The sequence below is a fragment of the Monodelphis domestica genome, chromosome 4 (genome assembly GCF_027887165.1).
Source record: "Monodelphis domestica isolate mMonDom1 chromosome 4, mMonDom1.pri, whole genome shotgun sequence".
Taxonomy (NCBI): domain Eukaryota; kingdom Metazoa; phylum Chordata; class Mammalia; order Didelphimorphia; family Didelphidae; genus Monodelphis; species Monodelphis domestica.
In genome coordinates, this window is record NC_077230.1 from 429,959,861 (window position 1) to 429,980,170 (window position 20,310).

At 47.1% G+C, this 20,310-nt stretch overlaps 1 protein-coding gene across 1 annotated transcript; it reads left to right on the forward strand.

Moving 5' to 3' along the window:
* Positions 1 to 2,847: 2,847 nt before the first annotated feature.
* Positions 2,848 to 4,832, forward strand: LOC103102381 (cell surface glycoprotein 1-like). The gene is made up of 7 exons (XM_056825868.1): positions 2,848 to 2,962; positions 3,056 to 3,348; positions 3,428 to 3,455; positions 3,538 to 3,796; positions 3,934 to 3,989; positions 4,075 to 4,136; positions 4,222 to 4,832. Exons 1-7 carry the CDS (start codon positions 2,848 to 2,850, stop codon positions 4,750 to 4,752), a joined length of 1,344 nt encoding a protein of 447 aa, XP_056681846.1. The 3' UTR covers positions 4,753 to 4,832.
* Positions 4,833 to 20,310: the final 15,478 nt, after the last annotated feature.

Consider the following 20,310-nt stretch of genomic DNA (forward strand, 5'->3'; position numbering starts at 1 on the left):
GGTTGGCTCTAGCTTGGCTTAGGACAACCCAGGTGGTCAGTCAGTTATTTCTGATTTGTCATTGACTAGCACATACCCGTGTAGTGTGGGTGTGCACAATTTTTGGGTGCTAGACCAAGATGGAGACTTTTAAAATTCACAAGTCCCAATTATGAATATACCCAAGTCAATTGGGTTTTATAGAGATTTTAATTAACAATACAATGAGTAATCAAAGAAAGAGAGAGAGAGAGAAAAGTATAAGTATGAAGGGCCTTAAGCCAACATGGCCTAGACCTGAGTCTTAAGAGAGAGAGAATCAGTCAGTTTTTTATCACTCACCACAAGATTTGTCTTAAGCAAGGATGTCTAGTGACACCAGGCCAGCTCCATCTCAGCTGACTTCACCAGAGAGAGTTCCAGCCTCAAAGTCCTCCTCAAAGAGAGAGTCCTCCTCAAAGAGCCTTCCAGTCAGAGACTGTTCCAAAGGGCCTCTCTCCAGAGCCTCCAGAGGGACAGAGTCCCCTCAGAGGAGCTCCAGCGAGACCTCCTTAGAGCTTGTCCTCCAAGAGCTTCCCTTCTCCAGAGCCTCTCTTCAAGAGATTCTTCCCAAGCGATACTCATCAGAGATCCTCCAAAAGGATTCCTTTTCAAGAGATTCTGCTTTTTCTTATATAGGGGTTTTTCTCCTATGTCACCTCCCCTAAGTTCTTCCAACTACCAATCACCGTAGATGATTTCTAAAAGGACAGTCCATATGAAGTCCTGCTAAGTCGACTAATCTCCTCAGTAAGTCTGAACTAGAGAAAACACAGCTGAGTCAACTAATCTCATTAAGAGAAAACTTGCCCGACCCTTTCAGGTACCTAGCATCCCATTGTATCAATTCTAAAAACAGGCCTGGCTCAAAGAACTCCTTGGCCCACCTAAGCATGTCATTGTTTAGCAAGGAGTTTTCTCCCCTAAAGCAGTCTTAAGTACGGGTGGAGTAGAGGTCCTCCCATAGCAAGGAGTTTTCTCATCAAAATGGGGAATGTTTCCAGTCCAATGGGGAAATTTTTAACATTCACAAGTCTGAGAAATTTCAAGATTTACAGTATATACGTAAATGTGTGTGCCCAGGTATCCCGAGGGTCTGGGCGCTGAGGGTATTGGGGCTGCATTAAGAGGGATGTATCTTAGCATAAAAATAGGAGCAGATAATTTGGAATATAAAAACCTTTGCCTTAAAGATCTCCAACGGGGTTCTAAAATCCCAGCTATAGTGGAAAGTGGGAAAAATCAGTAAGGCCAAAAGTCTTTGAGAGAGTGAGACAAAGAGACAGAGACATAGAGACAGAGAGAGAGAGACGGAGAGAGGGAGAGACAGAGACATAGAGAGAGAGAGAGATAGGGAAAGACAGAGAGGGAGAGAGAGAGGGAGACAGAGAAAGAGAGAGGAGAGACAGAGACATAGAGACACAGAGAGAGACGGAGAGAGGGAGAGACAGAGACATAGAGACAGAGAGAGAGATAGGGAAAGACAGAGAGGGAGACAGAGAAAGAGAGAGGAGAGACAGAGACATAGAGACAGAGAGAGAGAGAAAGGGAAAGACAGAGAGGGAGAGAGAGAGGGAGACAGAGAAAGAGAGAGGAGAGACAGAGACAGAGGGAGAGAGAGGGAGAAAGGGAGAGAGACAGAGAGGGAGAGACCAAGAGAGATGGAGAAACGGAGAGAGGGAGAGACGGAGAGAGGGAGAGACGGAGAGAGGCTGGTCCTCTCCCCAGAAGGTCGGATACTTGAAGTATCTGCTTGTTCGCCCAGCCCTGGCGCCCAGTAGGTGTTTCACAAGCGAGTGTGGATGACCCCTCCAAAAGCTGAGAAGAGGGACCAAAGGGCTGGGCGGTTTGGGGACTCGCACAGCCCGCTGGGGCTGAGGGTGCTGGGAATGGCCTGCTTTCGCTGTTTGGGTCCCAAGAGGTTGGAGGAGGCCCGGGACTCGGGCCCAAGAGGAGAAAGCGGCCTGTGGGTGCACAGGCGCAGCTCAGGCTGCCAGGAATGGGGGAAGGGCGAGGAGAGCCAGGAGGGCTGCCACAGGGGGCCCTCGGAGGACGCCCACAGCCGAGGCCCGGGAGGGGGCAGGTTCTCTCTTGAACCCAGAGACCTGGAAGCCAGAGAAGTCCCTGGGACAGCTGGAGCGAGTGGGCAGAGAAGATAGCCCCCGGGGGGAGCCACAGGAACGGGGAAGGGACGGAGAGAGGGAGGGGCACGGAGGAGAGTTTAAGAGGCTCGGGCCTGACCACGTCCATCTGGTCTAGCGGCTGAAGATGAAGCCAAAGACCCTGAGAATATCAAGGGGGGGGAGGGGCGAGGAGCGAGGGCGTTGCCATGGAAACCAGGAGAAGGGGGGTGCAGATGTGGGGGGGGCGGGATGCGGCGGAGGAAAGGCCAGGGGAGCTGGCCGCCCTGAGAGCCGCCCGGGCACTTAGCCACAGAGGCGGTCGGCCAAAGAAGAGGGACGGCATCCGCTGCGGGGGCTCAAGGGCCCAGGCCTCCCCGAATCCCGGGGCCTCTCCCTTTCTGGCTGGGAGTGGAATGGAGTCCCTCCTACCTAGAGGTCTCAAAGCACCGACGGGAAGACCCGGCGAGGTGGCCGCCCGGGCTGGGCACCGCTGCCTCGGGGTGCGCCTGCCTAAAGGGGGCGGCAGGGGAGGCCACTATTCTAGAAAGTTCCCCGCGTGTGGTGGGATCCCATTGGCGGGACGGCCGCGGGCAGAGCCAATCGAGGAATACCTCCGGCCCCGGGGCCGCCAGGGGCCGCATTTCCTCCTTGGGCACCAGGGCTGTTGGTGGGACAGCGCGGGTGCGGGTACCAGGTGAGGCTGCCCATGGGGGGCGGGGAGGGAAGCCCGGCCCTCCGCGGGGGTGGAGCTGCCGGGGGGAGGTCCCGGGGAGGGTCCCGGCCCGCCGTTCGGGGTGGAGCCGTCCAGGGGAGGGATGGCTGTTAGGGGTGGGCGGGGCTGCCTTTAGGGGCGGGGTTGCCAGGCTACCGGCGATCTCTGCCTCCTCCCAGGATCGAGAGAGCGCGATGAGCAGCAGGGGACGGGCCGGTCCAGCAGGACGAGGTCCGGGAGCAGGAGCCCCGGGAAGAAGGAGGCCACCGCCATGGTCACCGGGTTCTCCTTCTTGTGCAGGAAGACAGGCTCCCCCTTGTTGGTGACCTGGGGAGGGCGGGGCGGGGCAGCCGGGAGCACCCTGACCTCCGCCTGGCGCCCCCCCCCGCCCCCCCCGCCGCCGCCCTCCTTTTCAACCGCTGGCGCTTCCTGATCTACCTGATGCAGGGGCCCATCCCGGCCTGGGCCCGGAGCCCCGACGAGCAGGCCGCCCAGGTGAGGGCCGCCCGGAGCCCCCTCTGACGCCGGGAGGCGGCGCGGGCGGCCCGTGACCCCCACTCTTCCTCTCCCCCAGGACGAGAGCGCCCCGATGTCCGCAGCGGGTGAGAAAACCCTCCTCCTGCCTCCTGCCCCGGCGCCTCCGCCTGGCTCTGGGTTTCTGAGGCCCTTCTGGTCCCTCCACAGAGGCCCCCCCCAAACGGAAGGAGGTGGCCTTCCCTCCCCAGTACCCCGTCCCGAGGACCAAGGGGAGCCCGGGCTGGACCTGGGACAAAGCACTGCACTACCCTGGGCCGCTCTCCCAACTGATGGACCAGCAGAGCGCCCCGGCCCTCCCGGAAGTGATGTCGGAAGTGATGTCGGAAGTGATGTCGAGAGCGGAAGCCGCCCCCATGCCCTTCCGGTCCCAGCAGAAGCTCCCAGTCAGGAGAGAAGAGGAGCAGAAGTGGGCGTGGCCCCAAGCGTGCGGGGGTGGGGGGAAGGGGCGGGGGCGGGGGCGGGGGCGGGCACAAGGGCCTGGAGGAGAGGGAGGGCTGGTCCTGGACACCCAGCAGGCCAGAGTGCGGTGGGTTGCTTCCTTAGATCAGAGCCCACCCTTTTCAGGAGGAGCACCCCGGGGAGCCTAGTGGAAGTGGAAGGTAAAGGACGCCCCCCTCCCCCCTGCTCCCCTGCTCTCTGGCTCGGGGCTCTTCCAGAGGCCTAACCCGGTCCCAAACCCCCCAGGGCAGCCGAGAGTCACCATCCGGACCCTGTTCTCCACAATTTCCGGGTCTCACCTGTCTAAGGTACTAGGGAGGCTGGGACTGACTGTCAGGCCAGCTGGGCCCGGCCCAGAGGCCCGGCGTGACTCCTCCCCCCTGCCCTTGCCAGGCTGCCTCACCAGCGGAGACGTCCTCTTCAGGGCCCTCCAGGCCACCCTCCCAAGAGCACCCCCAGGAGCCGGGCACTGCCAACAAGCTGCCGCTCCCCCAAGAGCAGCCGCAGCCCCAGGAGCTCCCCCAAGAGCAGCCGCAGCCCCAGGAGCTCCCCCAAGACCAGCTGAAGCCCCAGGAGCTCTCCCAAGACCAGCTGCAGGGGACCAGCCGGCCTAAGGAGCGTGACTCCTCATGGGAGCCCAGAACCCTGGCCGAAGTTATATTTAAAAAATTAGAGGCCTGGGATGCCAGGCATCACGGGTGGGTTCTCTGCCTGCCTCGAGAAGCAGCGTCGGCCTGGTCCCGGGTCGCCACAGAGCAGCCCAAGGACAAACCGAGGGACGGGCCGGAGCCCACCCAGGCCTCACAGCCCTGCGCCAGTTTCAAGGCTCTGAGGAAGGCTATCCAGAAGCCACCGAGCTGGCTCACCAGAGCATGGCAACAGGGCAAAAAGGTGGTCTGCACCTGTACCAGGGGCTCCAGCTAATCCCCTGCCCAGGCCACCTAACTGCATTAGATTTTTTTTTAATTTTTTTTAATTTTTTAAAAATATATTTTATTTGATTATTTCCAAGCATTATTCATTAAAGACATTGATCATTTTCCTCCCCCTCACCGCCCCCATGGCTGACGCGTAAATCCACTGGGCATTACATGTTTTCTTGATTCGAACCCATTTCCATGTTGATAATATTTGCATTAGAGTGTTCGTTTAGAGTCTCTCCTCTGTCATGTCCCCTCAGCCACTGTATTCAGGCAGTTGCTTTTCCTCGGTGTTTCCACTCCCACAGTTTGTCCTCTGCTTATGAATAGTGTTTTTTCTCCTGGATCCCTGCAGATTGTTCAGGGACATTACAACGCCATTAATGGAGACGTCCATTACGTTCGATTATACCACAGTGTGTTTGTCTCTGTGTACAATGTTCTCCTGGTTCTGCTCCTCTCGCTCTGCATCACTTCCTGGAGGTTGTTCCAGTCTCCATGGAACTTCTCCACTTTATTATTCCTTTTAGCACAATGGTATTCCATCACCAACATATACCACAGTTTGTTCAGCCATTCCCCAATTGATGGGCATCCCCTCGTTTTCCAGTTTTTGGCCACCACAAAGAGCGCAGCTATGAATGTTCTTGTACAAGTCTTTGTGTCCATTATCTCTTTGGGGTACAGACCCAGCAGTGCTATGGCTGGATCAAAGGGCAGACAGTCTATTAGCTCCCTTTGGGCATCATTCCAAATTGCCCTCCAGAATGGTTGGATCAGTTCACAACTCCACCAGCAATAAATTAATGTCCCTACTTTGCCACATCCCCCCCAGCATTCATTACTTTCCTTTGCTGTTATCTTAGCCAATCTGCTTGGTGTGAGGTGATACCACAGAGTTGTTTTGATTTGCATGTCTCTGATTATAAGAGATGTGGAGCACTTCTTCATGTGCTTGTTAATAGTTTTGATTTCTTTATCTGAGAACTGCCTATCCATGTCCCTTGCCCATTTATCAATTGGAGAATGGCTTGATTTTTTGTACAATTGATTTAGCTCTTTATAAATATGAGTAATTAAACCTTTGTCAGAGGTTTCTATGAAGATTTTTTCCCAATTTGTTGTTTCCCTTCTGATTTTAGTTACATTGGTTTTGTTTGTACAAAAGCTTTTTAGTTTGATGTAGTCAAAATTATTTATTTTACATTTTGTGATTCTTTCTATGTCTTGCTTGGTTTTAAAGCCTTTCCCCTCCCAGAGGTCTGACATGTATACTATTCTGTGTTTACCCAATTTACTTATGGTTTCCTTCTTTATGTTTAAGTCACTCACCCATTTTGAATTTATCTTGGTGTAGGGTGTGAGGTGTTGAGCTATTCCTAGTCTCTCCCACACTGTCTTCCAACTTTCCCAGCAGATTTTATCGAATAGTGGATTTTTGTCCCAAAAGCTGGGATCTTTGGGTTTATCGTATACTGTCTTGCTGAGGTCACTTTCCCCCAGTCTATTCCACTGATCTTCCTTTCTGTTTCTTAGCCAGTACCAAATTGTTTTGATGACTGATGCTTTGTAATATAGCAAGGCCCCCATCATATGTGTTTTTTTTCATTATTTCCCTGGATATCCTTGATCTTTTGTTCTTCCAAATGAACTTTGTTATGGTTTTTTCTAAATCAGTGAAGAAGTATTTTGGTAGTTCAATGGGTATGGCACTAAATAGATAAATAAGTTTGGGTAGGATGGTCATTTTTATTATATTGGCTCGTCCTATCCATGAGCAGTTAATGTTTTTCCATTTGCTCAAGTCTAGTTTTAGTTGTGTGGCGAGTGTTTTGTAGTTGTGTTCATATAGTTCCTGTGTTTGTCTTGGGAGGTAGATTCCTAGGTATTTTATTTTGTCTAAGGTGATTTTGAATGGGATTTCTCTTTCTAGTTCTTGCTGCTGAGCTGTGTTGGAGATATATAGAAAAGCTGATGATTTATGTGGGTTTATTTTGTATCCTGCAACTTTGCTAAAGTTGTTGATTATTTCCATTAGCTTTTTGGTTGAATCTCTAGGATTCTTTAAGTAGACCATCATGTCATCCGCAAAGAGTGATAACTTGGTCTCCTCCTTGCCTATTTTGATGCCTTCAATTCCTTTATCTTCTCTAATTGCTACTGCTAGTGTTTCTAGTACAATGTCAAATAGTAGAGGTGATAATGGGCATCCTTGTTTCACTCCTGATCTTACTGGGAATGCATCTGGTTTATCCCCGTTGCAGATGATATTAGCTGATGGTTTTAGATATATACTGTTTATTATTTTTAGGAATGACCCTTTTATTCCTATGCTTTCTAGTGTTTTTAATAGGAATGGGTGTTGTATTTTATCAAAGGCTTTTTCTGCATCTATTGAGATAATCATGTGGTTCTTGGTAGTTTGCTTGTTGATGTGGTCAATTATGTGGATGGTTTTCCTAATGTTCAACCAGCCCTGCATCCCTGGTATGAATCCTACTTGATCATGGTGAATGATCCTTCTGATTACTTGCTGGAGTCTTTTTGCTAGTATCCTATTTAAGATTTTTGCATCTATATTCATTAGGGAGATTGGCCTATAGTTTTCTTTCTCTGTTTTTGGCCTGCCTGGTTTTGGAATCAGTACCATGTTTGTGTCGTAAAAGGAGTTTGGTAGAACTCCCTCTTTGCTTATTATGTCAAATAGTTTGTATAGTATTGGGATTAACTGTTCTCTGAATGTTTGATAGAATTCACTGGTGAATTCATCAGGCCCTGGGGATTTTTTCTTAGGAAGTTCTTTGATGGCTTGTTGGATTTCATTTTCTGATATGGGATTATTTAAGAATTCTATTTCCTCTTCTGTTAGTCTAGGCAGTTTGTGTTTTTGTATATATTCATCCATTTCTCCTAAATTGGTGTATTTATTGCCATATAATTGGGCAAAGTAATTTCTAATGATTGCCTTACTTTCCTCTTCATCGGAGGTGCTGTCCCCCTTTTCACCTTTAATGCTGTTAATTTGCTTTTCTTCCTTCCCTTTTTTAATTAGATTGACCAGTACTTTGTCTATTTTGTTTGTTTTTTCAAAGTACCAGCTTCTTGTCTTATTTATTAAATCAATAGTTCTATCACTTTTGATTTTATTAATTTCTCCCTTAATTTTTAGGATTTCTAGTTTGGTTTTGATCGCTTTCGAGTTTTTTCATTTGCATTTCCAGTTGATTGATCTCTGCTCTCCCTTGTTTGTTAATATAAGCATTCAGGGATATGAATTTACCTCTGATTACCGCTTTGGGTGCATCCCAAAAGGTTTGAAAGGATGTCTCGCCATTGTCATTTTCCTTGATGAAATTATTAATTGTTTCTATGATTTCTTCTTTAACTAAACGGTTTTGGAGTATCATATTGTTTAATTTCCAATTGGTTTTAGATTTGGTTTTCCATGTACCATTACTAATCATTATTTTTATTGCCTTGTGATCTGAGAAGGCTGCATTCATTATTTCTGCTTTCCTGCATTTGTGTGCTATGTTTCTGTGACCTAATGTATGGTCAATTTTTGTGAATGTGCCATGTGGTGCTGAGAAGAAGGTGTATTCCTTTTTATCCCTATTTATTTTTCTCCATATGTCTATTAATTCTAATTTTTCTAAGATTTCATTCACTTCTTTTACCTCTTTCTTATTTATTTTTTGATTTGATTTATCTAAATTTGATAATGGTTGGTTTAAGTCTCCCACTAATATGGTTTTACTGTCTATTTCTTCCTTCAATTCTCCTAGTTTCTCCATTAGAAATTTGGGTGCTATGTTATTTGGTGCATACATGTTGATTAATGATATTTCCTCATTGTCTAGAGTCCCTTTTAACAAAATATAATTACCTTCTCTATCCCTTTTGATCAGGTCTAATTTTGCTTTGGCTTTATCAGATATCGTGATTAACACTCCTGCCTTCTTTCTATCAGTTGAGGCCCAGAAGGTCTTACTCCATCCTTTAATTCTGACCTTGTGGGTGTCAACCCGCCTCATGTGTGTTTCTTGAAGACAACATATGGTAGGGTTTTGGATTCTAATCCATTCTGCTATTCGTCTACGTTTTATGGGTGAGTTCATCCCATTCATGTTCAAAGTTATGGTTGTCATTTGTGGACTCCCTGGCATTTTGATATCCTTCCCTAATTCTAACCTTTTCTTCTTCGGCTCTACCTTTTAGTCCAGTGATTTACTTTGAATCAGTCCCCCTTGTCCCCTCCCTTGATGTTTCCCTTTTTAGTCCCTCCCTTTTTGTTCCCTCCCCCTCCCCCCTCTCTTTCCCTCCCTTTTTGTTTACCCTCTCCCCCATCTCCCCCTTGGTTTTCTCTTCTTCCTACCCTTGTTGGGTAAGATAGAATTCATGATCCCAATGGATCTGGATGTTTTTCCCTCTCAGAGTTGATTTCCCTGAGATTAAGGTTTAAGTAAAAAACCCCTCTCTTCCTCTCCTTATAGGAGTTTTCTTCCCCTCCCCTTCCCATGTGAATCTTTGTGTGAGAAAGCTTATTCTATTTGGTCTTTCTTTACCCCCTATTTATACATTACATTTTCCCCACATATTAGTATACATAGATTGATAGAAATGTAGTCCTTATAGAAGAGAGTTTGAGTAAAAGAAGAAGATAACATTTTTCCCCCTTTCATTAATATTTACCTTTTCAGGTATTCCTTGCTCTTTGATTTTTGGTATCAAACTTTCCACAGAGCTCTGGTCTTTTCTTTGCAAAAAGTTGGAAATCTTCTATTTTGTTGAATGCCCATACTTTCCCTTGGAAGTATATAGTCAGTTTTGCTGGGTAGCTGATTCTTGGTTGGAGACCCAGCTCTCTTGCCTTTCTGAAGATCATGTTCCATGCCTTACGATCATTCAGAGTAGAACTTGCAAGGTCTTGTGTGACCCTGATTGGCATTCCTTTATATCTAAATTGTCTTTTTCTGGCTTCCTGTAGGATTTTTTCTTTTGTTTGATAGCTTTGGAATTTGGCAATTACATTCCTGGGAGTTGTCTTTTGGGGGTTTAGTGTAGAAGGTGTTCTGTGAGCTGTGTCAGTGGCTGTATTGCCCCCTTGTTCTAGAATCTCTGGGCAATTTTCTTTGATTATATCTTGTATCACAATGTCGAGTTTGTTGTTTATTTCTGGCTTTTCTGGAAGTCCAATTATTCTTAAATTATCTCTTCTCCCTCTATTTTCCAGATCTGTCACCTTGTCGGTGAGATATTTTATGTTCTCTTCTAATTTCTTGGTATTTTGGCTTTGCTTTATTAATTCTTGCTCTTTTACACGATCGTTGCCTTCCAGCTGCCTGATTCTGGCCTTTTTAAAGCCTGGTTTTCCTTTTCAGTTTGGTCACACCAGTTTTGTAGATGTGTGAAATTCTTTTGCATTATCTCCCACTTTTCCTCCCAGAAGGCTTCCATCTTTTTGGTCATTTCCGATTCAAATTCTTCATGGGTTTGTGGAGAGTTTCCATTTCCTTTGGAAGGTTTCGGAGCATTTTCTTGCATATCGTCCTCTATCTCTTCTGTATTTTGTATTTTGGCTCCATAGAATGTGTCCAAGGTCGCCCCTTTCTTCTTATTTTTCTTGGGATTTTGGGGCTTCTGTGCTTCTGTGGAGTTTGCCATCTCTGAATGGGGAGGATTAGCTTTTCTTATCTCTGTCTGGTGTTCAGAGGCTTTAGTCCTGGGCAGATTGTCGGTTCTATGAGGTTTCCCTGGGTTAAATTGAGTATGCCTCACTGGAACTGGAATGGAAGGGTCGGACCAGGGGGCCACACTCTCCCCCGGCTTTCTGGGTCGGGTTGCTTTCCGGAAGTTGCCTTCAGAATAGCTGGCCGTGAGGCTCTTTTCTCGGCCCTGAGGGTTGCTGTTGTATCAGAGGACCCTGCTCTTTGCGGGGGAAGGAGTCGCAGCTTCCCGGAGCTCCGAGGGCAGTGACTTTCACTGAGACCTGGATAGCAGGGTCCAGCTGGTGAGGCTGTCTTGCCCGCCCTGAGGGTTGCTGTTGTTTCAGACGACCCTGCTCTCTGAGCGGGGAGGGGCTGCGGCTTCCCGGAGCCTTGGACTCTGCGCTCCTACCCCTTAGGTCCGAGTGATCTCGGGTTCTGGCTTTTGAGGGGGGTCTTACCTTTTGATCCAGGTCCGGGTCCAGGAGGAGGATTCCCAGGGTCTATGCTGTTGATCGTTTTGAATTTCGGCTCCTTAGAAGCTTATAGTTTAGGATCGGTCGGAAAGGGTTTTCCGGAGATCTGAACTTTAGCTTTCTCTAAGCCGCCATCTTGACTGGAAGTCCCCACTGCGTTAGATTTAAAATAGTTTTGTGTTAAATAGTTGTAGATAAGAGAGTGGGAGCCATAAACTGTGATAATTAAAATGTTTGGGAGCAAGGGAAATATATATATCAATTATGACCGCTGAAATATGTTTTCTACTGTGTCTTGGTTTTATATAAATATAAGATGGTCGCCAGGGAATATATTCCCAATTTATGAATATGCCCAAGCCAACTGGTTTTATAGAGAAATCTAATATATAATACACTGATTAATCAATAGAAAAAGAGAGAAAGTAAGAAAGGAATGAATGAATAAATCAGTCAGTTGGTTTTATCACTCACCCAAGATCTCTCTAGGTAAGGCTTCTCATGCCAACTTCAGGCTCCACCTTCAAGAGAGCCTCCTTTCAAGAAATGTTTCCAGAGAATTCTTCTCCTTCAGAGCCAGCCTTCTCTCCTGGTCCTCCCACAGAGCAACCTCCTCAGTCCTCCTTCAGAGCCACCTCACTCAGAGCAAAACCTCTCCTTAGAGCAAAACCTCTCAGAGCAAAAAACTCTCCTCTGGCCCCCTCCTGTCCTCAGACTCTGCTATCTTTAAGGACACCATCTAAGTCCCCTCCCCTCAGTTCTGACATCTACCATCACTGTCGATGTCTCCCCTGTGCCAATGGTGGCTCTAGCTTAACCCAGGACCACCCAGAGGTCTGTTTACTTTGCACATGTCTGTTGTAGGTCATATTCTCAAATAATTAAATCTTGATCTTTGCTGCAGCCCTTCCTAAATCCTGTTACTCTGAGTAGGGTGGAGATTGTAAGTTCCAAGACCTGGTTCTGTCATTCCAAGTATCTCTATTGGATCAATTCTAAAATCAATCATGACTCAAAGAACTTCCTGTTCTATGCTTAAGCATAGGTCAAAGCCCTTTCCATTATTTAGCAAAAGGTTTCTGTCCTAAAGTAGCCTTAAGTAGGGAGGAGAAGGACCCTCCCATGGCAAGGGTTTTCACATTCCAATAAAGTTCTTACTATCAGTAGGAAATTTTTTCCAAGTATGAAATTTCCCAATGGTGAAATTTCCAACATTCATAAGTCTAAGAAATTTTAAGGTTTACAACTGCTCGCTCATGTGCACAGTGTACCCCAGGCACAAACACCCCAAAAAGTCTTCCTCCCCCACCCCTGCCAAGGCCTCCCCCGAGCAGCCTCCTGGGAGCAGCCTCCTGGGAGCCCAAAGAGCAAGAGCTCCACCTCACCCTTCTCCTTACCGCCCAGCAGAGCCTCCTCCTCCCCTGCCACCAAGGCTGTACTCCACTCTGGCCTCGTGAAGCCTGGCCAGCCTGGAGAGCTCTCTGCCCAATGGCTTTAGGCCTACCCGAAGGACCGCCTCCAGGAGTGCTGGTAAGAGTTGCGCCCAGGCATCCATCCTACCCCCACGGCATTTCAGCTTCCCCCTCTTCGGGTCTCACTTGTCTCTGACACCAAATACCTCTTCCCAAATCCCCAGCCCATCAAGGCTCCTCTTTGCCTCTCTCCCTCCCCAGTGCACCCTAGCTCAGACCCAGGACTCATAGTCACCGAGTCCATAGTAGGAACCGGAATTAAGGAAAGAGTGATCATGATCCCAGGATGCCAAGTCTCCATCCTTTTGTCCCCTTGGAGACTCTGTTTTCTTATTGATTCTAAGACAGAAGAGTAACAAGGGCTGGGCAATGGGGGTGAAGGGACTTGCCCACGGTCACCCATCTAGGAAGTGTCTGAGACCATATTGGAATCCATGTCCTCCCAGGTCACTGTGCTACCTAACCATCCTGACAGACACCCAGGCTTTAAACCCCATTAGGACCCAGGTATCCAGGTCCCCAGGCCTTTACTCCCTTCCAGTGTCCAGAGTCTTGGCCTTCCTGAAGGACCTGGGCATCCAGACCCGCTCCCTCTCCCTCTCCTCTCCATATAGGTTCCTTGGTGTTGGGGAAATGCCTCCTCTCCCTGTTAGCTCACTGGAAGAAAAGAATCAGACACTCGTTTGGAACTGCTGAGGGGCTCGTGGCCCCTGGATTCACCTATTAAAAGGCTGTGAATGAGAACAAAGGAGAGGCCCATGCGTGTGTCTCCTCCCACTCCCACCAGTGTGTGTGTGTGTGTGTGAGACAGAGAGAGAAAGTCACATTTCCCAGAAGCACCAGAGGCAGCTCCACTGACCTGGGTCATTTGGAGCAGCAATAAGAACAGCAGTCCAGAGTCCACAGGTTGGAACTTGTGTAGGCATGACTTAGACAGAAAAGGGGACACGACACGCAGATTAGGGGAGCACAGAACAGCCTGCCTCTTAGACCTAGAAAGGTCTCGTGTCTCAAATGACGAGAGAATTGGTTTGCAAACTGTAAGGACTGAATACTCTTTTGTAGCAGTCCAGGCCATATATATAATTAAGATGTAAGGCTTGCGTGTGGACACATGGCCATTCTTGTGCATGGCAATGAATTCCCATCCCAGCATTGCTAAGGTTAAGGAGTGAAACTTAGATCCCTTTGTCTTATCCACCCTGGGATAAACTCCACCTTTACCTTGTTCCAATCTACCAATCAGTGCACTCTGTATTCCTGATTATGCATTCCACATCTTTGCATATCAAAGACATTAAAAGCAGCAGCCCACAGGCACCTCCCTCTCTCTCTTGGATCTCAGGCCTTGCGCAACACTGTCTCTCTCTCTCCTCCTCTTCTCTCTCACCTGGGACCTGGCCTTTGGCCAGGCACTTTCCTTTTCCAATGCTAATACCTAGCTCTTTCTAATTCATCCTATTATCTACACCCTATTCTCTCAGCCATAGGGTTCCTGCTTGGCAACTAGCCCAAGGAACCTAGGCTAATTTCTCAGCTAAGCTTTAGCATTCCTCTGACCTGAGTGGTGTTAATTGTGGACGCCTGGATGGTTCTTTCCTTTGAGATTTTCAGTGGTGGGAGGGGTGCTGTGGGCTCCATCAAAATCAATCCGGCATGCTTTCTGACTCAATTCGTCTCGCCCCGGCGGAATTCAAACTACTCTCCTTTCTCTCTTCTTGAGCCATTCGCGGGCGAGTGCCTCATCTTTCTACCCAGATATTATATATTTTATAAGGTTTATTGGAAAGGGTAGACAGCCATTCCTCTAAGTAACCTGACCACGTGCGCCCTAGCCTGCAAGCCTCTTCCTCCTTCCCTTCACCTGTTCCCGGCTTCTTCCTAACTCCTTCTCTTCTCAGTTCTCTCCCTCTCAAGCCCCAAAGCCTCGACTTTTCTTGACCTACCCTAGCATGTAGAGGGCCCGAACCTGGCACAACTGTATTATCTCAGGAATGTTTGATGGACGGGTCAAGTGACTCAGAAGGGGGAGGGAATGAACTTCCTTGACACAAAACATACAAGAAGACAAGTCATTCCCCAAATGTTAAATGGTCAAAGAAGAAGGTCAGGGAGGTTTGGAAGAACTCCAAGTGATCTAGAATCATGGGGAAAACTGTTCCTCAATCACTGCTGATTTGAGAAATGCACATTAAAACACCTCTGAGGTATCACCTCACACTTAACAGAAATGACAAACACTGGAAGGAGTAATGGAAAAATAGGTAAACTAAGGAACTGCTGATGAAGGAGCCAACGGATCTAACCAATTTGGAGAACAGTTTGAAACCAGGCCCAAAGGGCCATCAAACAGCATATCCTTTGACCCAGTGATACCACTCCTGGGTCTGTATCCCAAAGACATCAGAGAGAATGGAACACATGTGGACACAAATATTTCTAGCAGCTCTTTTTGTGGTGGCAAAGAACTGGAAACTGAAGGGGTGTCCATCAACTGGGAAATGGCTGAACTAATTGTGGTAAATTATGGTGATGGAATCCCGTTGTGGGTTTTAAAAAATTTTTTTACCTTCTGCCTTAGAATAGATACTCCATCTAGCATGTTTCTTTGCTTCTGTCCTTGCACTTATAAGATGGAGCTAGTGCATTTGGTCAGCTAACTGCTTCACAGAGTGTTAAATTTATTAAGATTAGCAAAGTTTCGAGCTAGATAGCACAGTAGATAGAGTCAAGCCTAGACTAGGCTGGAGGTCCTAGGTTCAAATCTGGCCTCAGACACTTCCTAGCTATGTGACCCTGGGCAAGTCACTTCACCCTGTAAGAAAACCCTCTGATGACAGATAATATACCAGAGGTGAAAGTGGGGAGAGGCAAAGATGGGCACCTCAAAATTTGGGGTACTTGAGGTTACAGAGAACCTCCCCCCAAAAACCCATACTCTCTTCCGGGGCCTCTCACTCTTACAAAGATATCTGACTGCATTATTTAACTAAAGATGAATTTAATAACAAGTTTAGATTGGGAAGGTATCAGGGTAGAGGGAATAGGGATTTCCCTATACTTTGTCACAGATTGGGTTTGAGTCTCTCTCAGCTTTTGAACTGAGGTCAGGCCTCGCAGGCTGGTGGAGGGTTTCTTTTATTCCTGTCTATGCTCATCTATGCTAGGTTTCTTAAGTTCAAAGTCTTTAGCAATAGACAGCAAGAGGAAGAAAATATTCTGACTTTCAGAGCTGGTTGGGCCTGTCTCTTCAGGCTAGCACCCCTAAAGACCGGCCTTAAGTTCAAGCTGCTCCCCTTAAATCCCTTTGCTTGATGACACGATCCATAGGAATCCAGGTAGAGTACACAGTTGGGAAAAATCTACGAATAGAGGTACTTCTACCCCGAGACATGGAGAAAGCATTCTTTCTAGTCCAATGGCCAGGAAAGAGTCCCCTCAAGAGCAACTGTCACTCTCCAAGTCTCCCCCAACCCCCACCAACTGCCTTCGCTGTCAATATCTTCACTCTAACATTCCAACTTCTGTCTGCTCCACCTCAGTGACAGAAATGCCAAAGCTTAATTCAGTTTTCCTTTCCACAATCCCCTTTTTTTTGTTGTGACCGTCCCAAGGTCACTTATATTTATTATGCTTACCAAGCTACTAAATCTACTTTCTACCTACTCCCCCCTCCCCAAACAATAAACTTCCCTTTATATCTATTCTATGCTAATCTTATCTAATCTAAGGAATTTTATGCAGGAAAGTTTTGGGTAAGTGGGTAGTTTGGGGGTTTTACAATAAATTCAGTACAATAAATGTTTGAACAAAACCATTACAAAGAAATTTGAATTGCAATGCTAATATTACTTACTCTTGCTAAGTTAAACTAGTACAAACATTTTTCCTGTTTTATTTACCTATAATTATTTGCAAACTATTTTATCTCTATATCTGTCCATTAAACACAATTTCAGTATCAGCTTTACAATAAACAATTAAAAGTGCACTATCTGCAAATGTAGCTTCAATCTATTCCTAAGTATAACTGTGTATGCTATGCTTAATTTATCTTACTCCTAATCTATTCCCTACTTATTATAACTATTCTCTAAGTCCTTAGTCTATAACCTAATCTTATGTACAATGTATATACATGCTATGTTACATATTTATAGGCCCTCCCACTACATTACTAACCTTCTTATAGTATATATATTATTTACAGAGATTATTTACATATGTACATCAATCATACTTCCAAGATGCTAAGATGCCTGGTGTGCTACATATCCCCTTTTTGTTTAAAAATTAAAGCAAGACTATATTATGTTAACAGAAAAATAAAAATTATAAACTCAATCGAAAACAAAAATGGTAGTGAGTGGAGTAAAATTAATTAATCAAAATGAATTCCAAATAGAATAGCCAAATTAAAATTAAAAATTATGAAAGACCAATAATAAAAATAAAAATTATCTTAACTTAGAAATAATCCTGTAAAAATGAGAAGATAAAAATGAATTTTTACCTCATCTGGCAAAGTCAAATGTAAAAAGTTTATCAAACATCAATAAAAAAATAATAATAAAATGATCTTCACTCTTTAGTGATCCTGAATTAATGTGATATCAGTTCCATAGTCCACAGGACATGTACATTAATATGTCATTTTACCCATGTACAGTCAGAACTATAAGAAGTTGTCAGACCTTTAATAAAGAAAAGTACTATATCACGCATGAGATGAGAGCAAATTCTTTTCTTTCCCTTGTCCTGTATGCTACAGGTTAGGCTTAAAGTTTTAGGGTTAGTTAGTTAGTTAGTTAGTTAGTTAGAGTTTTGGGGTTAGGGTTAGGGTTAGGCTTAGAGTTTTAGGGTTAGCGTTAGGGTTGGGGTTAGAGTTAGGGTTAGGCTTAGAGTTTTAGGGTTAGAGTTAGAGTTTTGGGGTTAGGGTTAGGGTTGGCTTAGAGTTTTAGGGTTAGTGTTAGGGTTAGAGTTAGGCTTAGAGTTTTAGGGTTAGCATTATTGTTGGGGTTAGGGTTAGGCTTAGAGTTTTAGGGTTAGCATTAGGGTTGGGGTTAGGGTTAGGGTTAGGCTTAGAGTTTTAGGGTTAGCATTAGGGTTGGGGTTAGAGTTAGGGTTAGGCTTAGAGTTTTAGGGTTAGAGTTAGAGTTTTGGGGTTAGGGTTAGGGTTGGCTTAGAGTTTTAGGGTTAGCGTTAGGGTTGGGGTTAGGGTTAGAGTTAGGCTTAGAGTTTTAGGGTTAGCATTAGGGTTGGGGTTAGGGTTAGGCTTAGAGTTTTAGGGTTAGCATTAGGGTTGGGGTTAGGGTTAGGGTTAGGCTTAGAGTTTTAGGGTTAGCATTAGGGTTGGGGTTAGGGTTAGGCTTAGAGTTTGGGTTGTTTTTATAGTCTGGCCCTCCAATGCTCTGAGGGACAGTGAACTGGCCACCTGTGTAAAAAGTTTGGGGACCCCTGCCCTGGAGGTTTTGATGGCAAACATCTCCTCTCATTTCTCTGAGCTTGAGTCAATGGCCTATGAAATGAAACAGTTCCTTCATCCCCACTTACCAGGGCATGAAGAAGGGCTTGGCTCTAACCAATGTTAAATCGAGTTGGCACTCCCTGAGGTAGGCTGGGCACCTAAAGTGCCCAGGTAGCCATCCGTGCTTGGGCTGTGATGCAGACATGAAGGAGGCCTTTTGCAAGAATACAAGACCCCAAAACTTAACTTAAAAAAAGAGAAATGTTGCATGTGGCCAGGAGGGCAGCCTAGGCGGAAGCCTGCTTCCTAGGGGGAAGAGCCTGGGTATAAGAGCTGTGTCTCCCCCCCCCCCCCCTTCCAGGCCATCAGTTCTGGGGATTTTATACTCTACAATGGTGAGGGTGTGACTGGAGCAGGGGGTGGCAGAAGGTTTCCCACAGGGCAGGGCGGTGGACAGATGGACGAGGGGTGTCTCTTGGTCCATCTCAAACCAACAGGACAATCCAAGGAGGTGGATCCTCCAGGTCAGACTTTGGGGTTGGGGGTCCCAAGGGTGTGAGGGAGCAGAAGAACTTCCCTGCTGACAGTCTGCCTGAGTGCTGGGGGTGCAATGCCCCACCATCTCTCCCCCCCAAATATCTAAGGGAATGGGGGTGATGACCTCCTCAGTCTTCTGTAGTTTCTTCAAGGCTGTCCCTGCCTGTCCTCAGCAGAGGGGGAGGCCTGGCTGCGGGGGCTGGGATAGCATCTCACAGGGGAGTAGCCAGAACTGGGGTGGATGGAATCTCCTGGAAGCCTCAGGTTTGGGGTAAGCCCCGAAGGCACTGAGTCCTTGGGATAGAGGCCTGGGGTTCTCTCTGCTTTGGGGGCTGCTTCCCTGTGCTGGATCAGAGAGTTATCTGTCTGGATGGCTGGCCATCCGTGATTTAAAACACAGGAAAAGGCCCAGAATGTAAGGAAAGGGATAGTTATGGGGCAGGTAGTTGAGCTAACAAAAGAGGGGCTCAGATAACAGGGAGGGGGAGCTGGGTGGCTCAGTGGACTCAGAGCCAGGCCTGGGCAGGAGGTCCTGGGTTCAAATATGGCCTCAGACACTTGCTACATGTGTGATCCTGGGCAAGTCACTTGACCCCCCTTGCCTAGCCCTTACCACTCCTCTGCCTTGGAGCCAATACACAGTATTGATTCCAGGATGGAAGGTAAGAGTTTAAAAAAAAGATAACAGGGAGGGGGGTCTTCAGGGGCACATCCTCAGGGAATGTGGGGAGCTGAAGGACATCGAGCCGCTGCTTCCTGTAACCGGCTGACCCGTCACAAAGAGGACAGTCAGTCCCGAAGGCAGAAGCAGAGAAAGCAGGACTGGGGCAACAGCCATGAACAGAGATCAGTCCAGCAGATGCGCCATTCAGCATCAGCATCTGGGGGTCTCAGCCGCAGCCGCCATCTCCAGAGCGCCTCTTCGCGCCGGCTTCCTCCGTTGATCCTTTGGCAACGTCCAGCTCAGTGTGGCATCCAGGCTCGCTGGAGCGACCGCAGTTTACAGGCGACTCTCTTTCCCCGGATCCTGGGGCAGATCCGGAGAGCTCTGGGCTGTGGTCCCTCATGGCCCGCCGTCAGGGCTGGACCCTATCCTGTCCCCTGGCCATCTGAAAGCGCGTAGACAGGTCAGTTTGGAATCTCTGAAGGGCAACTTTCCAGAGCCATCCCAGAATCCTCTGTGATTTTCCAAAGCCACCTTCAGCCATTCTAGAAGTTATGCCTCAGTTAAAGATCCAATGATGAGAGGAGAATCTCTATCTGATCTCTCCCTCCCCCCTCTCGATTTCTCTGTCTCTCTCTCTGTCTCTCCCTCCCTCTCTGTCTCTCTCTCCCTTTTTCCTTCTCTCTCTCTCTCCCCCTTTCTCCCTCTCTCTCACCCTCTCCCTCCCTCTCTCTCTCCCTCCTCTATTTTGCTATCTATCCCTCTCCTTCTCTTTCTCTCCTCTCTCTCTCCTCTCTCTCCCTCTTCCTCCCTCTCTCTCTTTCTCTCTCCCTCTCTCTCCTTCCTCCCCTCTCCCTTCCTCTCTCTCTTTCCTTCTCTCTCTCTTTCTTCTCTCTCTCCCTCTCTCCCCTCTCTCTCTGTCTCTCTGTGTCTCTGTCTCTCTCCCTCTCTGTCAGTGTCTCTATCTCTCTCTGCCTCTCCCTTTGCATACTCAAGCACTATGGACTTTAGATCAAAGTCCCTCTTTCTTCTCTGACTTGCTTTTCCTTTTCCATTTGGTATCACTTGAATTGCTAATTGGTAACTGTAAACCTTAAAATTTCTTAGACTTAAGAATGTTGGAAATTTCCCCATTGCGAAATTTCATACTGGAAAAAATTTCCTACTGATAGTAAGAACTTTATTGGAATGTGAAAACCCTTGGCATGGGAGGATCCTTCTCCTCCCTACTTAAGACTACT